This window comes from Salvelinus fontinalis, chromosome 5 (genome assembly GCF_029448725.1).
Source record: "Salvelinus fontinalis isolate EN_2023a chromosome 5, ASM2944872v1, whole genome shotgun sequence".
NCBI classification, from domain to species: Eukaryota; Metazoa; Chordata; class Actinopteri; order Salmoniformes; family Salmonidae; genus Salvelinus; species Salvelinus fontinalis.
In genome coordinates, this window is record NC_074669.1 from 61,513,690 (window position 1) to 61,535,940 (window position 22,251).

Here is a 22,251-nt window from a genome sequence, read left to right on the forward strand (position 1 = left end):
ACCGCTTTAAACATGAATATTCATTATAGGACTACAACTCTCTACTTCTATTGGACTTCCTTGGTGAAAACCACGCCGATGAAGATACATTATCATGCTGTATACTTTTTTTAACAGGAATATCTTTCGTTATTTGTCTGTTCTTGGAGATGTTTACATTTTTAAATGATGCAAGATAATAATTCACACCCAAACTGTTAATAATTTAGTGTTTTTAGTAGCCTCTACAGTACATTGGCAGTGGTATTTCCCCTTCTAGTGGTCTCTGTAACAGGTTTGTAATGTACAGATTGAACTATTTGCATGATTCACGTCGATTTGTGCATCATCTGAGCAGATGTAATCACAAAAACGTTTCATTATTTCTTCATTTAGTAACTATACCACAAACACAACAATGCATTAAATGGATTTTGTTGAATAAGATACATAATAGATACTTGATCATTAAGACAACAATATATAAAATAGTGCAAATGTAAATGCCCATTTCGAGAAATATTTTAATGCCAATTTAGATAATTAAATATTTATACAATATGAAAGAAAAATACAAAATAAATGGGGAACATACGATTCATTCATGAAACGAATACTGAAAATGTCTTTCTTATGTTAACTGCTTCTATATTAGTACTGCAGTATTATTTATCTGTAAGTTAACAGGCTTACTATTCATGTCCTAGGTACACCTAAATAGATTTAGTAGTTTATGAGTTCCAGTAAAAGGGTTTTCCCAGCTGGCTTCAGTATCCACACTTAGACCACAGTCTCTACGCTCCAAGTAAAATATCTGGGTTTGAAGTAGCAGTAACAGGGTTCATACGGAGAGAAGCCTCCCTCGTAGTACACCACAAACTGTCACGCTGCTGCTGAGGCATATGATACACCTTACTACTATAGTCCCCACAGTGACTGTTGATAGAGTAGGACTTACTATCATAGATACTGTAGTTAGAGACACCTGCCATGGCTACCAAGGCACTAGGTGGGTAGCGTCGCACCTCGTCATGGTTTTGGTTCACTTTATTGATCAGATGACCAGACTCCTTCACTGTTGTAATGGTATCGGACACAGAGTCTGCTCCAGCCCCAGGTCTATACCCAGTCTCAACCCCAGCACTCTTGTCCCCATCAGGCTCCTCTGAGTCTCTGGATACCCTGGAAGACTCTTGGTTCTAGGCATCTGCTTCCTCCTCCGACACTTGCGACAGAGGCAGTTGAGACATTGGCGCCGGGTGGGGAACTTGGTGCAGCCGTTGGTTCTGTTAGTCAGAATGATAGCCACCACCCCTGGGAGGCAGATGGCAGGTCCAATGGCGATGAGAGGGAGCCCAGGTGAACATGAAGCCGAAGAACAGTAAAGGGCTGCTGATGGCCACCACCATCCCCGTGAGGGGGTTCATGTCGTCGACCCTCATGGTGTCCAGCCCTCCACTTCACTGAGTTCGCTCACTTCGAGATGGTACACTCCCCACAGTCATCTTGTAACACTGTATTCCAGAGTCTGTTGGTGTTTACATATCAATACAGAAATAAAGCTGGTAAAATCTACCATGACAGGTTAGGACATAATAGTAGAAAAGAGATCTCAGTACAGCATTACATTCTCATCCCAAATCCAAGCCAAACCAATCTGTGACCTCCCCACATACAGGCAAGCCCCCTACTACAGAGGGGGTGAATGAGCACACGTCACAACATCATGGTAAATGAATGGCGCAGTAACATGTGTAGCACCACAAGACTTCTGGAAGCCACTCACAGGACGGGATATGTTGGGCGCATGCAAGCTGTCGATCACTCAAATGGCATTGAGTGTCTAATTAACACACTTTTCAAACAACCAGGCATTTCATGCCTTCAACTCTTTTTCTTAGCTACTACACAGCACTAGTTTGTGTTGTACTCACCTTCTCCACTTCATAACAAATGGTGGTAAGCAACTGCCATATTCACTGAAGTATAAACTTTCCCCTGTCAAATAGTCAATTGCAGTTTTCCTTTGCAAGTCACTTGAACTACTCAGAAAATAGTCACTTTTGAATTAGTAGAAAACCCTCTATCAAGCATTAATTCTATTCATACGTTATGAATGCTTCATTCAAGGGAAAGGCTGGGTGTAGTTGGTCTGTGCTGCATCGTCTGATGAAGTCTGTCTGGATATAACTGTGGTTCGTTGTGGGTTTGGAGACAGTTTAGGGAGGTTGAAGATGGACATGTACCCTAGGAATACCTAGGATAGGATAAAGTAATCCTTCTAACCCCCCCCCCTAAAAGATTTAGATGCACTATTGTAAAGTGGTTGTTCCACTGGATATCATAAGGTGAATGCACAAATTTGTAAGTCGCTCTGGATAAGAGCGTCTGCTAAATGACTTAAATGTAATGTAATGTAAATGTACCCTTTAGAATGGGATCTGACTTACTAGAGGTGGAATGAAAGTCATCCCGAACACTTCCATCTGCCCTGTGGTTCTAGCCAAGAGACACAGTGTGCCTTACCCAAACCACAAACAAATATATAGAGAAGGAGATCAGCTCTCTGGGTCTAACCTTGGTCCAACAGATGACGATACCTCCTATGAACCTAATTCTGGACATTGATTTAAATGGCTTCGGGGTGTGTCCTGACCCCATTTCAAGGGAAGATGTTTTTAGCGGAACCCCTGGCTGACCCAACAACACCGTAAAGGACATCGGTCAAGCTTCTACTAGTGAGAGAGGAAGACGCCAGTTCCCCCAGTGCTGTCTGATGCATATGGGGGAGTCTGAGATGGTCTTTCAATGGTCTCGTATTTGAGTGATACTTGATAGGAGGGCGGTAGCAAAACCAGCCCTTTGCTGTAAATCAAAACTGGGTGTGTCCCTTTGCTTGTGCATGGGGCGTCATCCTTGGGGTACCAACATGTTTTGGAAAAATACACGGAAAGGGTCATGGGTTTATTGATTTTCATGCAACTAAAGAGAGCCTGGTTTGATTGCCACTGTAATGTTTTCTTTATCATGTTTTACTCTTAAGTCAATGGCACTATCGCTCAAACAACTCTGACCTACAGATGTTCTAATCTTTTATTTGAGACAGTTTGCTACAGCAGGAAAATATCCTGCAGCAAGAGGAAATTAGAATTATTATGTGGATTATAATTAATGGACATTTTTTAGGGGTTGACACATCAAGTCTGAAATTTCAAAGTGGAAATTACAAACTTCAGAAGCCTTTTTGAACCTCACATACACTACACGTTTTTAATTTCCTTCTCCTGCAACAGGGTGATCAAATAAAGATCCTACATCTGCAGCAAACCTTTTTATTTTTTCACTTTTTCCTAATACGCTGTAAGAGTCAAAGTCCAAAAGTAATATATACTGTATATATATATACTTCTCATAGAGCAGCTGTACACACACAGAGGAGACATACACTGATAAAGGTGGAGGGGAGGCCATTCTCCTAATCTAACTGCTATTGGGGTTGTGTTCGCTCTCTTCAACCTTCTATGGTTTCTTTGGCACTCACTATAGCGAGTGCCAACTTCCTGCAAAGAATGGAACACTTGGGTTAGGTTGCACCACAGACACTTTATTAGTGTGTGGTTTAGATAGAAGCTGCATGTTGGATTACTGTACACTTGGTGGCCTCGCAATTCCGCCTGATATAAGTCTATATTGTGCAAATCCTCATGGACTCTGATGAAAGGTTTATCAGTTTACTAAACTATCTCTGCAGATGACACTGTTAATGATGCATCATTTGGGCCCTGTGTAATTTAAATGACTCTGGTTTGAAAACAATTCCCAACACATTTCATAGACAGGACTGGTGCATATCTTTCGTTGGATGATGCCAATTCTTATGATATGCTACTAAAATAAATCACTATTGATTTATGCTTCGGTGCGTTCTGTACACATGTAAAGCCGTCACAGCGTATCTGAATAGGAGTAGATCTTATTTCAATCAGATCCAAATGCAAAGACAACACACATCAGTTTCAATGGGGAAAAGTCCACTTTAAACAGAGTTTACGTCAAGCCTTTATGTCCTCTGTACTTGGAATATATAAGCCTATGGTCAGTTGGAAATAAATTCATAATTATAATAAGAAGAGAGACATTTCAGATGGACATGTCAGTGGTTTTATTTGACGAGTGACATAAAATATCCGTATTTTACATATTTTTCATGTCTTGAGTATTTCGACACTGTCCGTCATCAGAAAGCAATCATGTAAGTCAAAGACTAGATGTTCGTTTACAACCCAGCACGGGGAATGGCGGGAACACTCAAATATATTTGGCTGTAGTACTACTGTCAGGAGAACACACTATTTCTGTTCATTGATTTATGTATTGATGGCAACTTACACACTAGTTGACCTACTCTGTTACACTCTGCATCACATACGAATGAATGATTTTGTGGATGTGTTGATAAAGTACACTATATTTCAGAAGACATTGATATAGTTTGCTTAACACATTGATGATCAAGACAGTTGACTATACTGTATCATTAACTATTGATAATACATCACATTATAACTAGTCCTTATATAACCCATATTATGTACAAATGTCAAACATTTCAGCTTGTATTTTAAGTGTAATGACTAATGATTGAAAAAGCCCTCTGAAGCAATAATGTTTGATGATAGCTAAGGTTTCACACTTCACCAGTCTATACTGGGCACAGATTAGATTACAGTTTGTCCTAGCCACCGTGCTTTTACATCTGCATTGTTTGCTCTTTGGGGTTTTAGGCTGGGTGTCTGTAAGCACTTTGTGACATCTGCTGGTGTAAAAAGGGCTTTATAAAATACAATTGATTGAGGACTTGCTTATGCCCTCGGGACAGTGGTAGAATGGTCATATGGTGACAACAGTTTATAATGCTGCAACCGAATCCAAACAGAAAACTCATCATTCACTGTTTATGACATCTTAATAGTAATTCACAAAGGCATTTACCATTATAGTAAAAAGCATATGGATACATAATACAGAGTTTCCTTAATTTTGGATGAATGTAAAAAATGTAGTAAGCAATTGTGTGTAGCATATTTTGCACAATGTATCAGAGAAATCAGTGATCATGAATATTCTCTGTTTTGTTTCCTCCTCCAGTCCCGTAGATGTCCCTCACACACTCAGCCAAGGTGGAAAATGTGTAGTTACCGTTGTCGTTGACTGTTTTCTTCTTCATGAGTTTTGGCTGTGCACTCCATGGCGGTGTCCTCCATGGTGTCATTGTAGTGAGGTTGAATATCAAGAAAATAAGAATTAGCTCTTCTTAATCATGACTGGTTACACAGCAGACGAAAAGCTCCGCGTGGAGCAGATTTCAAACCTCAGGAGGAAATGGCTGAAGGACCAAGAGCTCAGTCCCAGAGAGCCCGTGCTGCCAAAGACAGCCCTTGGGCCGGTGGCAAAATTCTGGGCTGGCTTTCTGGAACCGAAGACCCTGTGGAGGCTTTACGTGAGTTCATCATTTTGGCAATTTCATTGTAATATATCAACGAAAAACGCTGTGTGAATTGGATTAAAATGACTAACTAGCTAGCGTGTGTAATAGCTACGTGCTATGTTTTTGTTTTGAGACGTCGGCGTTACTGTTTACTAGCTAGCCTAGCCAGTTGCATGGGTCGTCACTAGTTACCATAGCCACATAGTTGCATGCTGACGCTCGTGACAGACAAGTTGAGTGGTATTCTCATGCTTGGTGTGATGCCAGTCGTTATCTGTGCCACTGCCAACCTGAATGTAACATAGCTACTAGTAGTTGTACCGAAAAACTGCATCAACTGTTGTCAGCAAGAAATCAACAAAACCTGTTAACATTTGTGACATACGTCCCCTTTGTGTTGCTCTCTTTCCAGACCTACAAAGTCTACACTGGTGGAGTGTTCGCCTTGACCCGGTTGCTGATCCCTGCCTGGGTTGTGCATTATTACGTGAAGTATCATGTTGCTGTAAGTTCAATCAATCCGACACCAACAATACTGTTCTCCTTTCATTCATGTACTAATGTTGTTGTTTGGGAAACCTGTTCCTGGAGTGTTAGAGGATTTTGGCCCAACCAGACACCACCTGGATTCTTCCAACCACCTCACGGGCCTAATTGGTTAAATTCAAAACACCAGGCCTCCCAGGTCTAAATCAAACACGAAATGCCAGGCTGTCACTCCAAAATCAGCATTCCTAATGCTTATCCCTGACTACTGCCTAGACAGACTGGTCTTGATTTAAAAGGCTGAGACCTAATGGTCACGAGGACTGATAATGTGTTTGACCTTGACTATTCAAAGTTTATTGTGCTCCGATTTATGAAATGTTACTATACAGTAGTGGATTGTAGTTTTTAGCCTTGTGTGTTGGTGTTCATTCACTATACCTGCTCTATTGAAAGTTGTATCATGCATGTGTCATAGAGTCTTCAATTCAATCTAAAACATTGACCTGTCCTGCTTGTGTGTTTGTCACAGAAAAGGCCCTATGGCATCGTGGAGCTGAAGCCCAGACTGTTCCCTGTAAGTACATCTCATATGTTGTTATAGGAACACGATGAAGCCTAGTCTTGGATGAAAAAGCACATACAATGAAGAATCTCCATTGTAAGTGCTTTTTAGTCCAGACTACGATTAATCTGTGTCTGTAAACTGTCTCTTAGTGTTACAGTGGATTCACTGTCCACTGGGCAAAAACAGGTTGAAACATACATTGTTTCCATGTCATTTCAACCGAAAAATGCAAATGTCAACATGGAAAACTAATTGGTTTTGCAAAAGTCATTAATGTAAGGGAATTTAGTATTTTTTTCACCCAACTTTTAACCTAAATGACTGCGTGACATTTTTGGTTGATTTCACATTGAATTCATATTAGTTGACAACTCAACCAAATGTAAATAAACAAGTAGATGTTGAACTGCCATCTGTACCCAGTGGGTGGGCAGAAGGGTTGGGTTAAATACAGAAGATACATTTCAGTTCAACACATTTCAGTTGAACAACTGACTAGGTATCCCCCTTTCCCTTTCCTTTTGTATTGATGTATATCAAGGTGGCGCCGACAGAGAGGGTCGCCTCACTTCTAGTCCTTAGGAACTTTGCCGTGTTTTGTTTTTTATGTATTATTTCTTACATTGTTAGCCCAGAAAATCTTAAGTGTTATTACATACAGCCGGGAAGAACTACTGGATATCAGACTTAGATGTGTGTGTATTAGGTTTTGTTGTGGAATTGTTAGATTACTTGTTAGATATTGCTGCATTGTCGGAACTAGAAGCACAAGCATTTCGCTACATTTGCAGTAACATCTGCTAACCATGTGTATATGTGACCAATAAAATGTGATTTATTGCTTATAGATTTATTTACAAATGCATGTGACACAATGGTGCACTTTGGCAGTTTACAGTAAAGAACTGAATTGCAGTGTAGCTTATATATAAACTGCACTGTAATTGTGGCCTACTACGGTAATACAAAATCATGTATTTTAGCAGATGCTTTTATCCAAAGCGACTTACAGTCATGCGTGCATACATTTTACATATGGGCAGTCCTGGTAATTGAACCCACTACCCTGGCGTTACAATAGTCATGCTCTACCAACTGAGCTACAAAAGCCCTGGATTCCCAGACAGCTTTCCTAGACCTTGTAATGAAAGAGTAGGGACATCTAGCAACTGACTCTTTCATTATCTGTTAATTTTCCCTGTCTGTGTTCAGGGCGACACCATCTTGGAGACGGGAGAGGTTGTTCCAGACCTCCCAGAGAGCCATGGTCACCACTGAAGAAGACACAGTTGAGAGAATTACACAATGTCTTTTTGTCCCTGCCCTGTTGTAAAAACGTTATGTATATGTCATTAAATAATATTTACAATATTAATACATGTCAGAGATGTATATTTGGACAAGAATGTGGGGGAAAGAGTGCTGCATTTATTTGAGTAATTCAGATCTGGTGTTTCAATCAAGTTTTATTATTCACATGCGTTGAATACGACAGGTGTAGACCTTACAGTGAAATGCTTACTTATGAGCCCTTAACCAACAATGCAGTTTAAAAAAAATACGGATAAGAAATAAAAGTAACAATTAATTAAAGAGCAGCAGTAAAATAACAATAGTGAGAATATACAGGGGTGTACTGGTTAGTTGAGGTAATATGTACATGTAGGTAGAGTTATTAAAGTGACTATGCATAGATGATAACAACAGAGAGTAGCAGTGGTGTAAAAGAGGGGGGGCAATGCAAAAAGTCCAGGTAGCCATTTGATTAGGTGTTCAGGAGTGTTATGGCTTGGGGATAGAAGCTTCTTGTACCTAAACTTGGTGCTCTGGTACTGCTTGCTGTGCGAGAGCAGAGAGAAGTCTGACTAGGGTGGCTGGAGTCATTGACAATTTTTAGGGCCCTCCTGGTATAGAGGTCCTGGATGGCAGGAAGCTTGGCCTCAGTGATGTACTGGGCTGTTCGCACTACCCTCTGTTTAAATGTTTATTATAATAGCTTTGCAAACGATTTGACACAAGTAACCAAGAGTGTAACCAAACTCACATTCATAGTTGATGTTTGTATATTATGGATGGCTATGGTTTATTAGTACCCCACTGTCTAATGTATGTCCATATTACGTTTATTTCCAGCTAATTCATCTTCTGTGTTAAAAGTTACTGACAATAGGTGGCGCACGAGACCATAAAAAAAGTACTTCATTCCAAAACGGAAGGTGAACATCCTCCAGTATACCATAATCCTTTGCGTTTAAAAAAAATGTAGCATTACATCACGGTATGAAACAGGAGGCCAACTCCGAAGAGTGGTAAAAAAATAAAATAATTTATTTTAGTACACATGGAAATAATGAAATATGAAAAGATTATATGAGAGGTCTTGAGTGTTGTCGCCGACAGGATTCCTAGACATTTGCCTCGGATCCCCGGCTTTTTGTTTTTGGTAAGCAAAGGGACGAAAGATGGCTAACTGAAAGCTATTTTGCTAATTTACCCAAGCAGTCATTCATCACAATTCAGACTCACAAACATGTCATGAATACATAATTACTTGTCAGAATTATCGGTCAGAGATTGGGGCCAAAGTCAACCATTATGAGTGTTGACTGTCCAACCCTAGATGAGTCAGAACAGCTACCGTAGCTGCTAATGTTATCTATCGAGCTAGCTAACGTTAACCTTACCAAGTAAAATACACGGTCAAGTAATATAACGTTACATGGGAAGTTATTGGGCTTTATTATAATTTCACAAATGTGGTGGGGTAATTGTAAGATTCTGTTGAAATTGCTTGACCCTCATTTTGCGATCTATGGTCAATGTGGCTAAATGGCTCTGACACAATCTTTATATTATTATAGTTTTCTGATTATGTAACACATTGGATAATGACAAGATGTTTAGATGCTCGTCTTACAAAATTCTTCCCTGTTTGCATTAATACCTTTAAAATGATTTGTAAGGGTGTGTTGATGAATGAGTTGTCTCTGCATCTGCCAATGGGCCTAGCTAGTCACAGTATATTACAGAAAATAAAGTTTGAACAAAGTCAGTGCTGTGTTGTGTCCCTTCTTTATTGAAAACACTGTTTAACACGAGGGAATATTTTCTTCCCTAGACTATCACTATGGCAGCAGCAAAGATGACCTTACGGCTACGCAAGAAGAGTGCCCCGGACAAGACCTCTGATGTTTTGTCTGCCGAGGCGTCTCCAGACTCTAAGTGCCCCATCTGTCTGGACCGATTCAACAACATGGCCTACCTCGATCTCTGCTTGCACAAGTTCTGCTTCCGCTGCATCCACGAGTGGTCCAAGAACAAAGCCGAGTGCCCGCTATGCAAGCAGCCATTCAACTCTATCTATCACAGTATACAATCAGAGAAGGACTTCAAGAAGTATGACCTGCGGCCCACGGAGAACGGTTCCTTTGGGAGTTTCGCAGGGGAACGGTTCCGCTACCGCACCACGCTGACGGGGGCGCGTCGGCAGGACCAGAGAAGAACATCCCCTCCCCCCGACAACGGGGTCATGTTCGAGGCCCTAACGGGGGCTTCCCCCCCTCCTCGGCAGGACCGAGGCCTCCGTCGCATGATGGCGCGCCTGGCAGCCAGGAGGCGGGCAGAGAGCGAGGGCCGGACTGTGCGCAGCCTCCGTGAGCAGGAGATGATCAAGTTCAGACGGGCGCTCTACCGGCGAGGGGTGCGAGTGCGGAGCGTGCGGGACGGCGGTCGTTCCCGGGACATCTCGGCGGAGTTCTTCCAGAGGAACCCGGCCTGCTTGCACCGCCTGTTGCCCTGGCTGAAGAGAGAGCTGGTGGTGCTGTACGGCGCTCACGGCTCCCTGGTCAACATCGTGCAGCACATTATCATGTCCCGCATCACCCGCTATGACATGGAGGACCAGGCCATCCAGGAGGAGCTGCAGCCCTTCCTCCAGGCCCGCACCGATCACTTCCTGCACGAGTTTGTCAACTTCGCCCGAGCACCCTTCAACATGGAGGCCTACGACCAGCATGCCGTCTACGACTGCCCTGCGCCGTCCTCGGACGAGGGCAGCAGCTCCAACTCCTCGGTGATTGCCATCTCTGAGGATGAGGAGGAGGGCGATTCTGTTGAGCTGGACCCCCCGGGGGACCCCATGTCTGGGGGCGCCCTGAGCCAGTCAACATGGGACGACGAGACACCCGGACCTTCGTACTCCACAACAGAACCCACCAGGGCCCTGCTGCTATCAATCAGAGACTCGGACTCAGAAAGCAGTGTGGGGGAGGAGTGCGGAGCAGTGTCACAGCCAAAGGCCCCTCGCCTGACTGCGGACTCTGCTTGGGTGAAAACCGACAAGGACGGACCGGCGTGTACCTCCTCTGGCGATGACGATTGCATCATCGTGGGCTTTGTAAAACCCCTTGCTGAAAGGACTCCGGAGCTGGTCAAGCTGTCCTCTGACTCAGAGGAGTCTGTTCTGGAGGAGATCAAAGACGAAGTGCCCAGGCTGCCTCAACACATCCGCTTCACCAGCCTTAGCCCCGCCTCCTCTCAAGGCCAATGTCCTGGGAAGGCAGAGGGGGTGGAAAGGAAGCAAGATGTATCGTGCTCCAAGGAGAGACGTAACACCTCTCCCTCAATTAGACGTGAGACATCATCCAGTAAGTCAGCAAGCAAAAATAGAGGACAAACTGAGAAAGACGGCAGGAGATGTCACAGTCGAGATAGATCTAGAGAGAGGCCACGGTCGAGAAGCAGAGACCGGAGGAGGAGGTCCAGGAGCGCCGACCGCAGCCGCTCGACCAAGAGCCCGGCCATCTCCATCAACAGCGACAGCACTCTGTCCAGAGGCAGGAGGCAGTCACGCTCCCAAAGCCGCGACCGCTCCCACACTAAATGGGAGAAGAAGAGGGACAATAAAGATGGCAGCCGATCAGGCCGCAGCCACGACTCATCGTCGCACTCCTATCACTGGCACTACTACAGCCGGGAGAGTGAGAGGGACAGCAGTGCCACGCTCTACACAGAGAGGAGGTCCTACTACTCCAGCTCACACAGGAACATCGATTGCAGGTCCCCATCCCCGAGCCAGAGTCCGGATTCCCACCGGCGGGATAAGAGGCGCTCCAGAAGTCGTTCCAGCACCTGTTCGCCGTCCGGCGCTCACAGGAAGTCTCGTCACGAGAAGCCCAGCGGGAAGAGAAAGTACAAATCGAGACACCTGGAAGAACCTGCCCCCAAAGACCAGTCCTCCAAAGCCCTCGACGAGCCTCCCTCCTCCACCACCTCGTTCTATGTGAAAGACAAGAAGAAGAGCAAAGAGAAGCGTCACAGGAAGTCCAAGGAGAAGTCGGGGGGGAAGAGGAGCAGGAGCCTCAGCGTGGAGATCATCTATGAGGGCAGCTCCTCGGAGCAAACCAGGAAGCACCAGAAGAAGAAGAAGAAGAAGCACAAGAAGAAGGGCAAGAGGCACAGGAGCAAAGAGCGCACAGGGTCCAGGAAACACTCACCCACTGTCATCACCATAGACAGCGACAGTGACCAACATACTGCCGCAGGCGCTAACGATGCTAACCACACCTGCCCGGTAAGCAGCAGCACTAGCAACAGCGTGCTAGCGCCTAGCACAACCACCACCACAGGCAACCCTGCAGACTCTGGCCTGCTGGAGTCCATGTTACAAGACTGGGAACAGCAGATTCCACCTGTGGGTCTGGACAGTGGAGTGTTGGAGGCGGAGCCTCCTCTAAATGCTGCTGCTGCTACTGACACACCCACACATAGTGAGGGGGTTCTGTCCCAATCTGCCTCTGCGGATGAGGCAAACTCTCATAGTCCTTCAAATGACAACACAAGTCATTTTTTGGAAGAATCATAATGCTGGCCCCGGTATGTAGGAAGACATTTCATTTACCTTTAAAAGTTAATTTTACACATCACTATGTAGGATATTTGATATGTACTGTTCTGCCAAAAGGTGCTCTTTCATTTGGGATGTGCCACTTTGCTGTATGAGGTATACAAAAAAAGGGGGTCAAAGATTGGGTTTTATTTGTCTTATTTACAGTGACTGTCTGTAAGGCCTACATTTAAAAAGTATTTGTATAAAATACTTCAACTCATTTCTTAACAGTCATTCATTTCTATGCATCAATCTCAGGGATAACATGGGCTATAAAAGCTGATGTAGCTTGTACCGTCGTGTTGAAACCAAACACCTTTTCTACCTGCTGCTCATGTAGTCTGATGGAAAACTGCTCTTAATACTAGCCAATAAATCAATATGGGAAAAACTGTTGTAACTGTGGAGTTGTAAATAGTAATAAATGTTTCTAAACTGAAATCAACAGCTGATATGATCTCCTCCTGAATAAGTCAGCATTGGCCAGTGGCTCTTAGTTGGAGGCCACATATGTAATGGTTTCTGTCTGTCACTTCAGTTAATTTTTGCCTGAGTGTGCATACTTTCATGTAGCTGGCGTGAGAGTTCTAGACCCTTACGGAAGCTACTTGATGCTAACACATTACTCATGCTGATTGTGTGATAAATGAAGACTGTAAGAACATCAACTTGTAAATGGTACAATAACAAAATGATTGAAAGTAAGAAGTATCATGTGTTTATGTCCCCATTAGATTTGGCTTCTTATCTGAGTGGGAGTGGTTGCTTTTCACTAGAGATTTGATACGATGACACTAAACTGTAGGGACAAGACTGGAGACCAGGAAACAAAACCTAAATAGGCATGATTGCCCTGAAGTCAGGAATTGAAACCTAAGCACTAGGTTTCCTAAGCATACGGAGTATTCCTGCATTTATCTGGCAGCAGCAGGTAAGAACGGTCTCATCTGTTTTTCTAGACACATTAATAGACAATTAACTGAGATACATGATACTGTTATGTTGTAACTACTATAGTAATTCAGCATATTTGTAATTATTCAAACATTACTATTTGGTGTAACCATTTCAGCCAAAGGACTCTTCAATTAAAATGTAGCTTAATTGTGCATTATATGGATTTATATTTCAGCAGAAGCATATTCAACTACAGTTTGATTACTATGGATGTTAACCCTGACTCCCCATACTACATCAACTTGCTTGATAGCAAGTCTAATCCTGAAGATCACAGAGAATATGTGATGTTTCATGGCTGCTCAAAAGAGGGCGCTGAGTTGATTAAGATGGAAGGCTTCAAACCATCAAGTGCAGATAGAATGCTTGGTGTAGGTGTTTATGTTAGTCGGGACATCCGAAAAGCCTGCAAATACCCTCCTGGTGTTCCTGACTCTGAGAGAAGAGTACTAAAAGTCAGAGTGGATGTAGGGAAGGTTAAGGTCATAGACAGGCAGAACCACCCCATGCAGAAGACATGGCACACTGTGCATGGCTTTGACACTGCCTGGGTTCCTCCTAATGTTGGCATGGTACTGTGCAACCAGGAGGAGGACTGTGTCTACGACCCAAAGAGAATCAAAGTCATCGAGGTCATGAAGGTTACTGAAGATAACTTGTAAGTATGAAAAAAGATGGCACTCTTTTCAAGAAACCTAAAGGGATAATCCACCCCAAACCATGAATTATTATGATTGACAGTGTTAAACTTTTAAATAACACTAATATGTGAAAACAGTATTTTTTGTGAACAAATGTTTCATTTTGTCGTTGGTAGGTTGGTAACAACATATAAAAATCGTTGTAGAAATCCGTTGCAGCTCAAGTCAACTACAAAATCCACTGTGCAATGCTCTTTCATTGGGCAGCTGGCTAGCTAGAAAATGTAGCTACACACAATAGTACCAAAGATTTGTAAAACTAGCACAAGAAAGACCAGAGCCTGTCGTTTCCAATGGGAGCAAATTAATCATAGTTGGCAGAAAAAGCAAGGTGGGCAGAGCCAAGCACGAGCTAGCGATTTCCTGAGGCGCGTTCTTGCATTTATTTGCATATTTACATTAGGGAACGCCTACTCTCAAGTGCCCGTGTGCAATAACTAAATTCGCCCTTTCGCTCCTAAATATTTTTCGAAACTTCGGCAAAAGGTAAAGTCTACAAAACGTAGTCCACTATGTTTGTTACAGAGAGTAGTTTTGGAAACCGAAAACTGTATTGAGTTAAAATGTTTCATCGATGAGAAAATGTGAAGAATGTCGTCCAAAATCCATCTCGCTCAATCTTCTCCCACTGCCGGCGACTGGGCTTCCTCTCTTCACCATATTTGGCAGTGAGTGGAAACCAACCGAACGGTTAACATTTATTTTTTTAACCTTTATTTAACTAAGCAAGTCAGTTAAGAACAAATTCTTATTTTCAATTACAGCCAAACCCGGACGACGCTGGGCCAATTGTGTACCGCCCATTGAACTCCCAATCACACATGTGATACAACCTGGGTTCAAACCAGGGACTGTAGTGATGCCTTTTGCACTGAGATGCAGTCGTAGACCACTGCGCCACTCTGGAGCATGTATACATCCACTGAAATATCTGGCTCATTGTTCTATCTGTGATCATACAAAAGTCTATATCAGCGTATAATATAGCTAGCTAGCTGTAAAAATCGCCTAAACAAACTGCACTATTAATTTAGGAGTCTCTCACCCAGTTCAATTTGCAGTTATTCTCTGCCCAGAGCAGTGCAGAGTACGTTGCTATGGCAACAACGGCTCTTTCCCACGTTTCCCACAGATACACGCAGAAGAAACTTGAGTTAAATAATTTGGTACACTTTTTAGATTGAGCACATCTAAGTGAATTATATACTTTGTCATGAGGATATAGACTAGTATGCCATATCGTCTAGAGGCTAACTTGGTGATCTGGAATGCAGGTAATTGTTTTAAAAGCGTTATGAAATGTGATGGTGTCTATCTGCAGTGAGGAGAAACATATGATGCGTTCCTACACGATTTCCTGATTTCACAGAAGGACCACTTAGAAAATTGTTTTTTCACGCACTGATAAAACATAGGCTTTCACCAAATTGACATGAGTTTCATAATTTTTATTTCTGTGGGTGGATTATCCCTTTAAAGATAAAATATATTACAATTTGAAATGATGTACATAGGCCTACTGAATCCAATATACTGTATGTAAACAAAATGGTCTCCCTGTCTTACAGATCTCAGTATGATCATCTTCAGAGTGGAGTCTCCCCTGAGGACAGCCACGTCTACGTGATGTATCATGGAACATCAAAACAGATTGCTGTGGATATACAGAGAAATGGATTCAAACCTTCCAAAGATGGTATGCTTGGTGCCGGTGTCTACCTCAGTCGAGACATCCGAAAAGTCATTAGATACCCCCTCAACACCAAATTGATGACCATTCCTGACTCTGATAGGATGGTTCTGAAAGTAAAGGTGGATGTAGGCAGGGTTATGGTGATAAAAAGGCAGAGACACCCCATGCAGAAGACCTGGCACACTGTGCATGGCTTTGACACTGCCTGGGTTCCACCTAATGTTGGCATGGTGCCGAGCAACCAAGAGGAGGACTGTGTCTACGACCCAAAGAGAATCAAAGTGTTGGCAATGCTGAAAGTGCCCAACTTAAAGAGGTAAGTGATATTCAGCCACAGTCACCTATAACAACTAGAGAAAAGTAGTACTATGCTTGCAGACATATAAAGCAGTCATTAATCATTTTCCAAGAAAGGCTTGAAAAAGTTATTGATACCAGCACATACGCTATGCTTACCCCTCTTTATGCAGCTTTTGATTGAGACATTTTGTATTTAATTCTCTTTCCCCAGTGTAAACCCATGGCTGAACAATCCACTGCAAAACTGATTGTGTTCTGCATTCAGAGGGAGCATCAACTCATGGTCATCAGAAGAGGATGGTTAGAATATGACTGTCCCACATTATACAGCTCATAGGAAGTAGATGCTATATTTCACAATGGGCCTACTGATGATTTGACATGGCAATCTATATGCAATCAATAATATGACCTTACCATATCAAATATTTATGAAATATCATCAATCATATTTACTTTATGTCAAAAATACATGTGTATTAATGATCATACGTTGTTTAAAAAATATATATATTCCTATAATAAATCTATCACAGTTACTTTAGTTTATTTGGTAAATATTTTCTCAACTCTTTCTTGAACTGCACTGTTGGTTAAGGGCTTGTAAGTAAGCATTTCACGGTAAGGTCTACACGCAGCGTGATATAAATACATTCTTCTCTTTATTAGAAGACGAAACAAACACTAATACAAACTAGACAAAACAATAAACCGACGAATGTGAACCTATAATAACCAAAAGAGCAGACACAGGCAACTTAGACATAGACATAGACAATCACCCACAAACTACCTAATGACTATGGTTGCCTAAATATGGCTCCCAATCAGAGACAACGATAGACAGCTGTCTCTAATTGAGAACCAATCTAGGCAACCATAGACATACATACACCTAGACTAAACACTGCCCCATAAACATACAAAAAACCCTAGACAATACAAAACACATACATCCCTCTTGTCACACCCTGACCTAACTAAAATGATAAAGAAAGGCCAGGGCGTGAGAGTAGGCCCACTGAGTGGACATTATGAACCTTGTTTGAAGTCACTAGGTCACATGACCAAGGAGCTATTGCCATTTTTTTAAATGTATGTAAAAACATGTGGGATGAAGATGGACAAACTTAAGGGTGTGCAATATAGAAGGGTAGTCAGTGGACATTCTGAACCTTGTTTGAGTCCAGTAGCTCATATGACCAATGAGCTATTGAAATTCAAAAATGTAAATAAATAATTTCAAATAGTGCGAGATGTAAATCGACAAAAAAATGTGTGCAATGTGTGTCTATGCCATAGGGTTAGCTAGAACCAGTTTCGAACGTTTTAGGAGTAATGGTTAAATAGCTATTGAAATGTGACATTTTTGATTTGTCACTATGTTGACGGTCCCTAACTGCTGTTGGTGGCCGTAAGGAAAACTACAGGCAAATATCCATTGAATATCCAACCTGAAACTGTCTTTACCTCGGTTGTTTAGTTCAACCTTAAAAAATGTATGTGCATCTTGGCCTGCTTGCTTTCATTTAGCTATATTTCCCATTTCAGAGGTCAATGGAAAGCACCGAAAGTGCAGGCACATGTTTCCCAGGTAATTCCCCACTCATACGCACTAAATGCTGCGGGGGATTTGCTGCTACCTTCTGACAGGAACCATCAAACCGAACCCCAGAGACTGGGCTTGGGTATTCAAGATTAGATTATATACCTTTTGTCATGAATATTCATATGTGATCTGTTTCATCTGACATTATGAAATGGATTGTTTTAATCTATATTAAACAATAAATATCCATAGTCTGGAATACCTCCCTATGTTGTCAGTCATGATTGTTTAATAACTGCATTATTGTGCAGGTGGGCTGGAGCACCACAAAAGACACATTTTGTGGGTAGAACCATCATTGGATCTGATAGGATAGGATCTAGTCAGAAAACAAGTGGTTTTTCGTGGTAAAACCATGTGTGCATTTTATCCTCAAACTTTTCAACTAACATGAACTTTGATATTAATCAATGTGCTCAGTTTAGGTTACACTTTCTTGATGGTTCCAGTAGGCCTATGTTAACTTCTTGATTTTTTACACAAATAATATAAATGCAATTTTCCTTTGATATTTAAGTGAACAATATTATGCTGGGATTTACACTGACAATGATATTGTATTCCTGATAGCATACAGAGGATTCTGCAGAGTTCTATCAGCTCTGCTATGCTGATAGTAATGACCAAGTGAGAGGAGCCAGCAGCACCCCCCCCCCCCCCCCTCTGCTTTAAAACCCCAAAACACAGACTACTGCCTGGAAAACTACCTCTTGGTCATCACAACGCAGGAACAATACAATCCACAATATCAAAAATCCAAAGATTGTGTTTTGAAGACCATGCGTGAACTACTTGTCTTTAAAAGGCAGCACTCTCTGTTTGGATTGGTGATGTTCCTCACAAGAACATATTAGCTAAAATGATCCATAGGCGAGGTTATGTACACGACATGATGTGCGTTTCTGAATCTAGGAACAGGTAGACTAAAGTGAGAGGGAGAAAGAAGAGCTGGTCATGGAGATAGAGCAACTGAAAGAGCAACATGAGACTCTGAGAAGTGTCCTGAAGGAGCAACAGCAAGAGATTGATTTATTTTACAGTTGTTTGTTCCAACAGCAGCTCCTTTCTCAAGCTGATCTCAGATCATTTTGTATTATACTGTACGTTACCGAAACACTCCTTTTAGTATGATATGTTACGTTTCGCATGGTATGTATTCATTTGTGGAAGTCCATCACCCATTTTGTTTGATATGTTATGAATTACAATTCGTATTAAATGTACAGAATTTGCAAAACGTGCAATATGTTACGAATTTGCAAAATGTACAATATGTTACAAATTTGCAAAACGTATGATATTTTACCAATTATAGATAGGTGGCTAATGTTAGCTAGCTGGCTAATGTTAGCCCGGCAAGGGGTTGGGTTAAGGTTAGGGTTAAGTTTAGGAGTTAGATTAAAGGGCTAAGTTTAGGGGACGGATTAGCTAAAAGGTTAGGGGAAGGGTTAGCTGCACAGTAACTAAAAAGTAGTAAGTAGTTGAAATGTTTCTAATTAGCTAAAATGCAAAAGTTATCTGTGATAAATTTGAACTCACAACCTTTGGGTTGCTAGACATTGCTAGACGTTCGCATTATACTACCACCCCGACCAATAACCCTACTTTAATTTTTTGCCTTAAGTAATCATCTGTCTTGTCGTAATATATCATACTAATTTGAGTGTCCCGGATTTACATTAACTTTGTTACGACTAGTCTATGAGACCAGGCTGAATTTCTAGACCCTAGTCATGTGTCAGAAAGGAAATTAGAATGTATGTTTTATATATATGCACTACCAGTACTACTACAACTAATTATCATTAGTAGTAAAAAATAAAATACAATCTGACAGCTGCAGGCTCTACACTATACAGCTGAATACCATCAATGCTTTTCAATGGTCTCTCTCTCCTTGTCTTATTTCTAAATGTTTCTTCCCATGAATGGCTGCAGTCTCTGACATCTATTCATTAAAAATATTTGGTGAATATGGTGTCAAAACATGTGACAGCTATATGTACTGTACACCATAAATATTTTCCAATATATCTTCTACTCTTTATTCCACTTTATCTGTTTCCTTGTGGTGTATATAACTTGCTATTTCTTGTGACAAATCACTGCAGTCTCTGACCACTATTCCTGATAAATATGAACGAGCATTGATCAAGATCCAACAGCTGAAGAAGGAGCAAGAGGATTTGAAAGGAAAGGTTGAGCTCCAAAGTGTGGAGATTGCACAGTAAGTCATTCTTGTCTGAAGCAATCCATTCAATGCATGGGAACATAGCGTTATAGTCCAACACCTTTCCAGTCATATCATGATATCATCCTGTCTTGGATTTTATTTTACACTTATGTACCAATGTGGTTCCTCATGCCCCCGTGTCTGTGTAAACAGGCTGACCCCAAGGCTCAAATCTGAGCAGGAGACCCGCAGACTGAAGGATTACATTCAGCTTCTACAGGTCAGCACACTCAGCAGAGTAATCAATGAGAATTAATGTTTTTAACACACATACACTCTTTAAAATATTTGTTGGCCAATTCATTCAACGTCATGGAATCTGCAGGAGGCTCGGACACAGTTGCACCAGGAGCAGCGGGCTTGCAACAATACCCGCAGACGTGCAGAGAAAGCCGAGAGGGAACTGGAGGAGGTCTATGAGCGCATGGAGAGCACTTCCATGACGTCTGCTCAGACCAAGCAGAAGAGCAGCAAACTAGAGGTGCATTTATACAAACAAACAAAAAAGTGGTATTTTGCTCCCCTTTTTCTTCCCAATGTTGATCTTGTCTCATCGCTGCAACTCCCCAACGGGCTCGGGAGAGGCGAAGGTGGAGTCACGCGTCTCCCGAAACACGACCCGCCTAACCGTGCTCAATAACAACCACCAGCTTAATCCGGAAGCCAGCCGCACCAATGTGTCGGAGGAAACATCGTTCATCTGGCGACCGGGGTCAGCCTGCAGGCACCCGGCCCGGCACAAGGAGTTGCTAGAGCGCGATGAGCCAAGTAAAGCCCCCCTGGCCAAACTCTCCCCTAACCCGCTGGGCCAGTCGTTCAATTGGTAGCATATATTTTTGTCTTCTTCTAATGCCTCTTAAGGGGAAAGTACTCTAAAACTAACAGAATGTAATCAGATAATGTTACTGAGTTTCGGTAATCTAAATGCTATGTTACTGATTACAATTTTGGACAGGTAACTAATGGATTACATTTAGAAAGTAACCTACCCAACCCTGGTTGTGGCACAGCCCGGGAATGAACCCAGGTCTGGGGAATGAACCCGGGTCTGTACTGCGATGCAGTGCCTTAGACCGCTGCGCCACTCAGGAGGCCTAAACTAGAGGTGCTTTAAGGATATCTTAGACACTATTGAATTTGGGCGGCAGGGTAGGCAGGGTAGCCTAGTGGTTAGAGCGTTGGGCTAGTAACCGAAAGGTTGCAAGTTCAAATCCCCGAGCTGACAAGGTACAAATCTGTCGTTCTGCCCCTGAACAAGGCAGTTAACCCACTGTTCCTAGGCCGTCATTGAAAATAAGAGTTTGTTCTTAACTGACTTGCCTAGTTAAATAAAAAAAAAAAGGTTAAATGTAAGTCGCTCTGGATAAGAGCGTCAGCTAAATGTAAATGTAGTGTAATGTAATGTAGTAATTTTACGATCCACCGAAAGGGATATCATTTTTGTTTATCAATATGTTGTTTGTTCTGTGAAGTTAGTCCACCTGTAAGTGAATAGAGAACACACTAACCTTATTCTCTTGGCTGATCACGAGTTGCCTTGTCTCTCCTCTCAGATGCAACTTTTAGAGTTACGCAGAATCATTGAGGAGAAAGAAAACATAGCAGAGATGGCTAAAGTAGAAAATTAGGAGTTATCCAGAGAAAATCAGGTGATTGCTATGAATTTTGCTACTATTTACTAGTCAATCATTTTTTTATTGTTTTTTACAGTAGAGTTAGGGAAGTTTTCTTATCATGGGGGTTTCCACTGTATTCTGTCAGGACCTCAGAAGAGATATTGAGAGACTTCGCAAGGAGTTCACTGACCTCCAGGCTGCTCCAGTGTCCTTGGAGCATCCCAGCCCTTATGGCTCTCCAACTGACCCCACCCCCACTGAGGAGCAGCAGCTAGTGGTACTATCTGCCTGTCTACCCTCTGGGAACCACTATGAGACCCCAGGTAATCCCAATTCTCCAGCTGTTGGAAAGCCTCACCTTAATATTCCTGAATGAGACATGAACGCCACTGGTGCCTCATGAACACTCCTTGAAAAATAACAAAACGTGTTCAATTATGACTGACATATGATTCTGTCTGCAGAAACTGCTCCAAACAACGAGGAGGAAGAGGTATGTAGAGTCATTCCTGTGGTATAAATCTGGGGTCCACAATTACAATCAGTCCAATTTTTCTTTGAGCGGATGGTCAGGAAGCCGGAACATAGTTATAAATAATTTGTACACTGCAAATTGACCTAAAGAATCTCAAACAGATATAGTATTTGACAAAAACAGAATAATTTCAAACCTTGATTACATGGGGATACGATCACATATATCTATCTATTTATGTGTGGGAATACTTGGGAAC

General features: G+C 42.2%; 4 protein-coding genes across 5 annotated transcripts; all 4 read left to right on the forward strand.

Moving 5' to 3' along the window:
- Positions 1 to 5,195: 5,195 nt before the first annotated feature.
- On the forward strand, positions 5,196 to 7,896 carry LOC129855994 (NADH dehydrogenase [ubiquinone] 1 beta subcomplex subunit 6-like). Its single transcript, XM_055924130.1, has 4 exons — positions 5,196 to 5,479; positions 5,880 to 5,972; positions 6,486 to 6,530; positions 7,734 to 7,896. The coding sequence occupies exons 1-4, from the start codon at positions 5,300 to 5,302 to the stop codon at positions 7,797 to 7,799; spliced, it is 384 nt and encodes a 127-aa protein (XP_055780105.1). The 5' UTR covers positions 5,196 to 5,299; the 3' UTR covers positions 7,800 to 7,896.
- A 103-nt stretch (positions 7,897 to 7,999) lies between these two features.
- Positions 8,000 to 12,849, forward strand: LOC129855972 (E3 ubiquitin-protein ligase Topors-like). 2 transcript variants are annotated; one of them, XM_055924092.1, is made up of 2 exons: positions 8,000 to 8,964; positions 9,640 to 12,849. In XM_055924092.1, exon 2 carries the CDS (start codon positions 9,649 to 9,651, stop codon positions 12,382 to 12,384), a length of 2,736 nt encoding a protein of 911 aa, XP_055780067.1. In that variant the 5' UTR covers positions 8,000 to 8,964; positions 9,640 to 9,648; the 3' UTR covers positions 12,385 to 12,849. The 2 variants fall into 2 exon arrangements, with proteins under 2 accessions (XP_055780067.1, XP_055780068.1); XM_055924093.1 differs by having other exon boundaries at positions 8,000 to 8,830.
- A 674-nt stretch (positions 12,850 to 13,523) lies between these two features.
- Positions 13,524 to 17,877, forward strand: LOC129856161 (uncharacterized). Its single transcript, XM_055924263.1, has 3 exons — positions 13,524 to 14,023; positions 15,635 to 16,075; positions 16,271 to 17,877. The coding sequence occupies exons 1-3, from the start codon at positions 13,524 to 13,526 to the stop codon at positions 16,305 to 16,307; spliced, it is 978 nt and encodes a 325-aa protein (XP_055780238.1). The 3' UTR covers positions 16,308 to 17,877.
- A 1,884-nt stretch (positions 17,878 to 19,761) lies between these two features.
- On the forward strand, positions 19,762 to 21,834 carry LOC129856162 (GRB10-interacting GYF protein 2-like; the record flags this gene model as incomplete). The annotated part of the gene is made up of 5 exons (XM_055924264.1): positions 19,762 to 19,895; positions 20,055 to 20,121; positions 20,227 to 20,382; positions 21,455 to 21,550; positions 21,663 to 21,834. Coding segments are annotated over 4 exons (432 nt in total), but the record flags the coding sequence as incomplete, so codon positions are not given.
- Between the last annotated feature and the right edge of the window lie 417 nt (positions 21,835 to 22,251).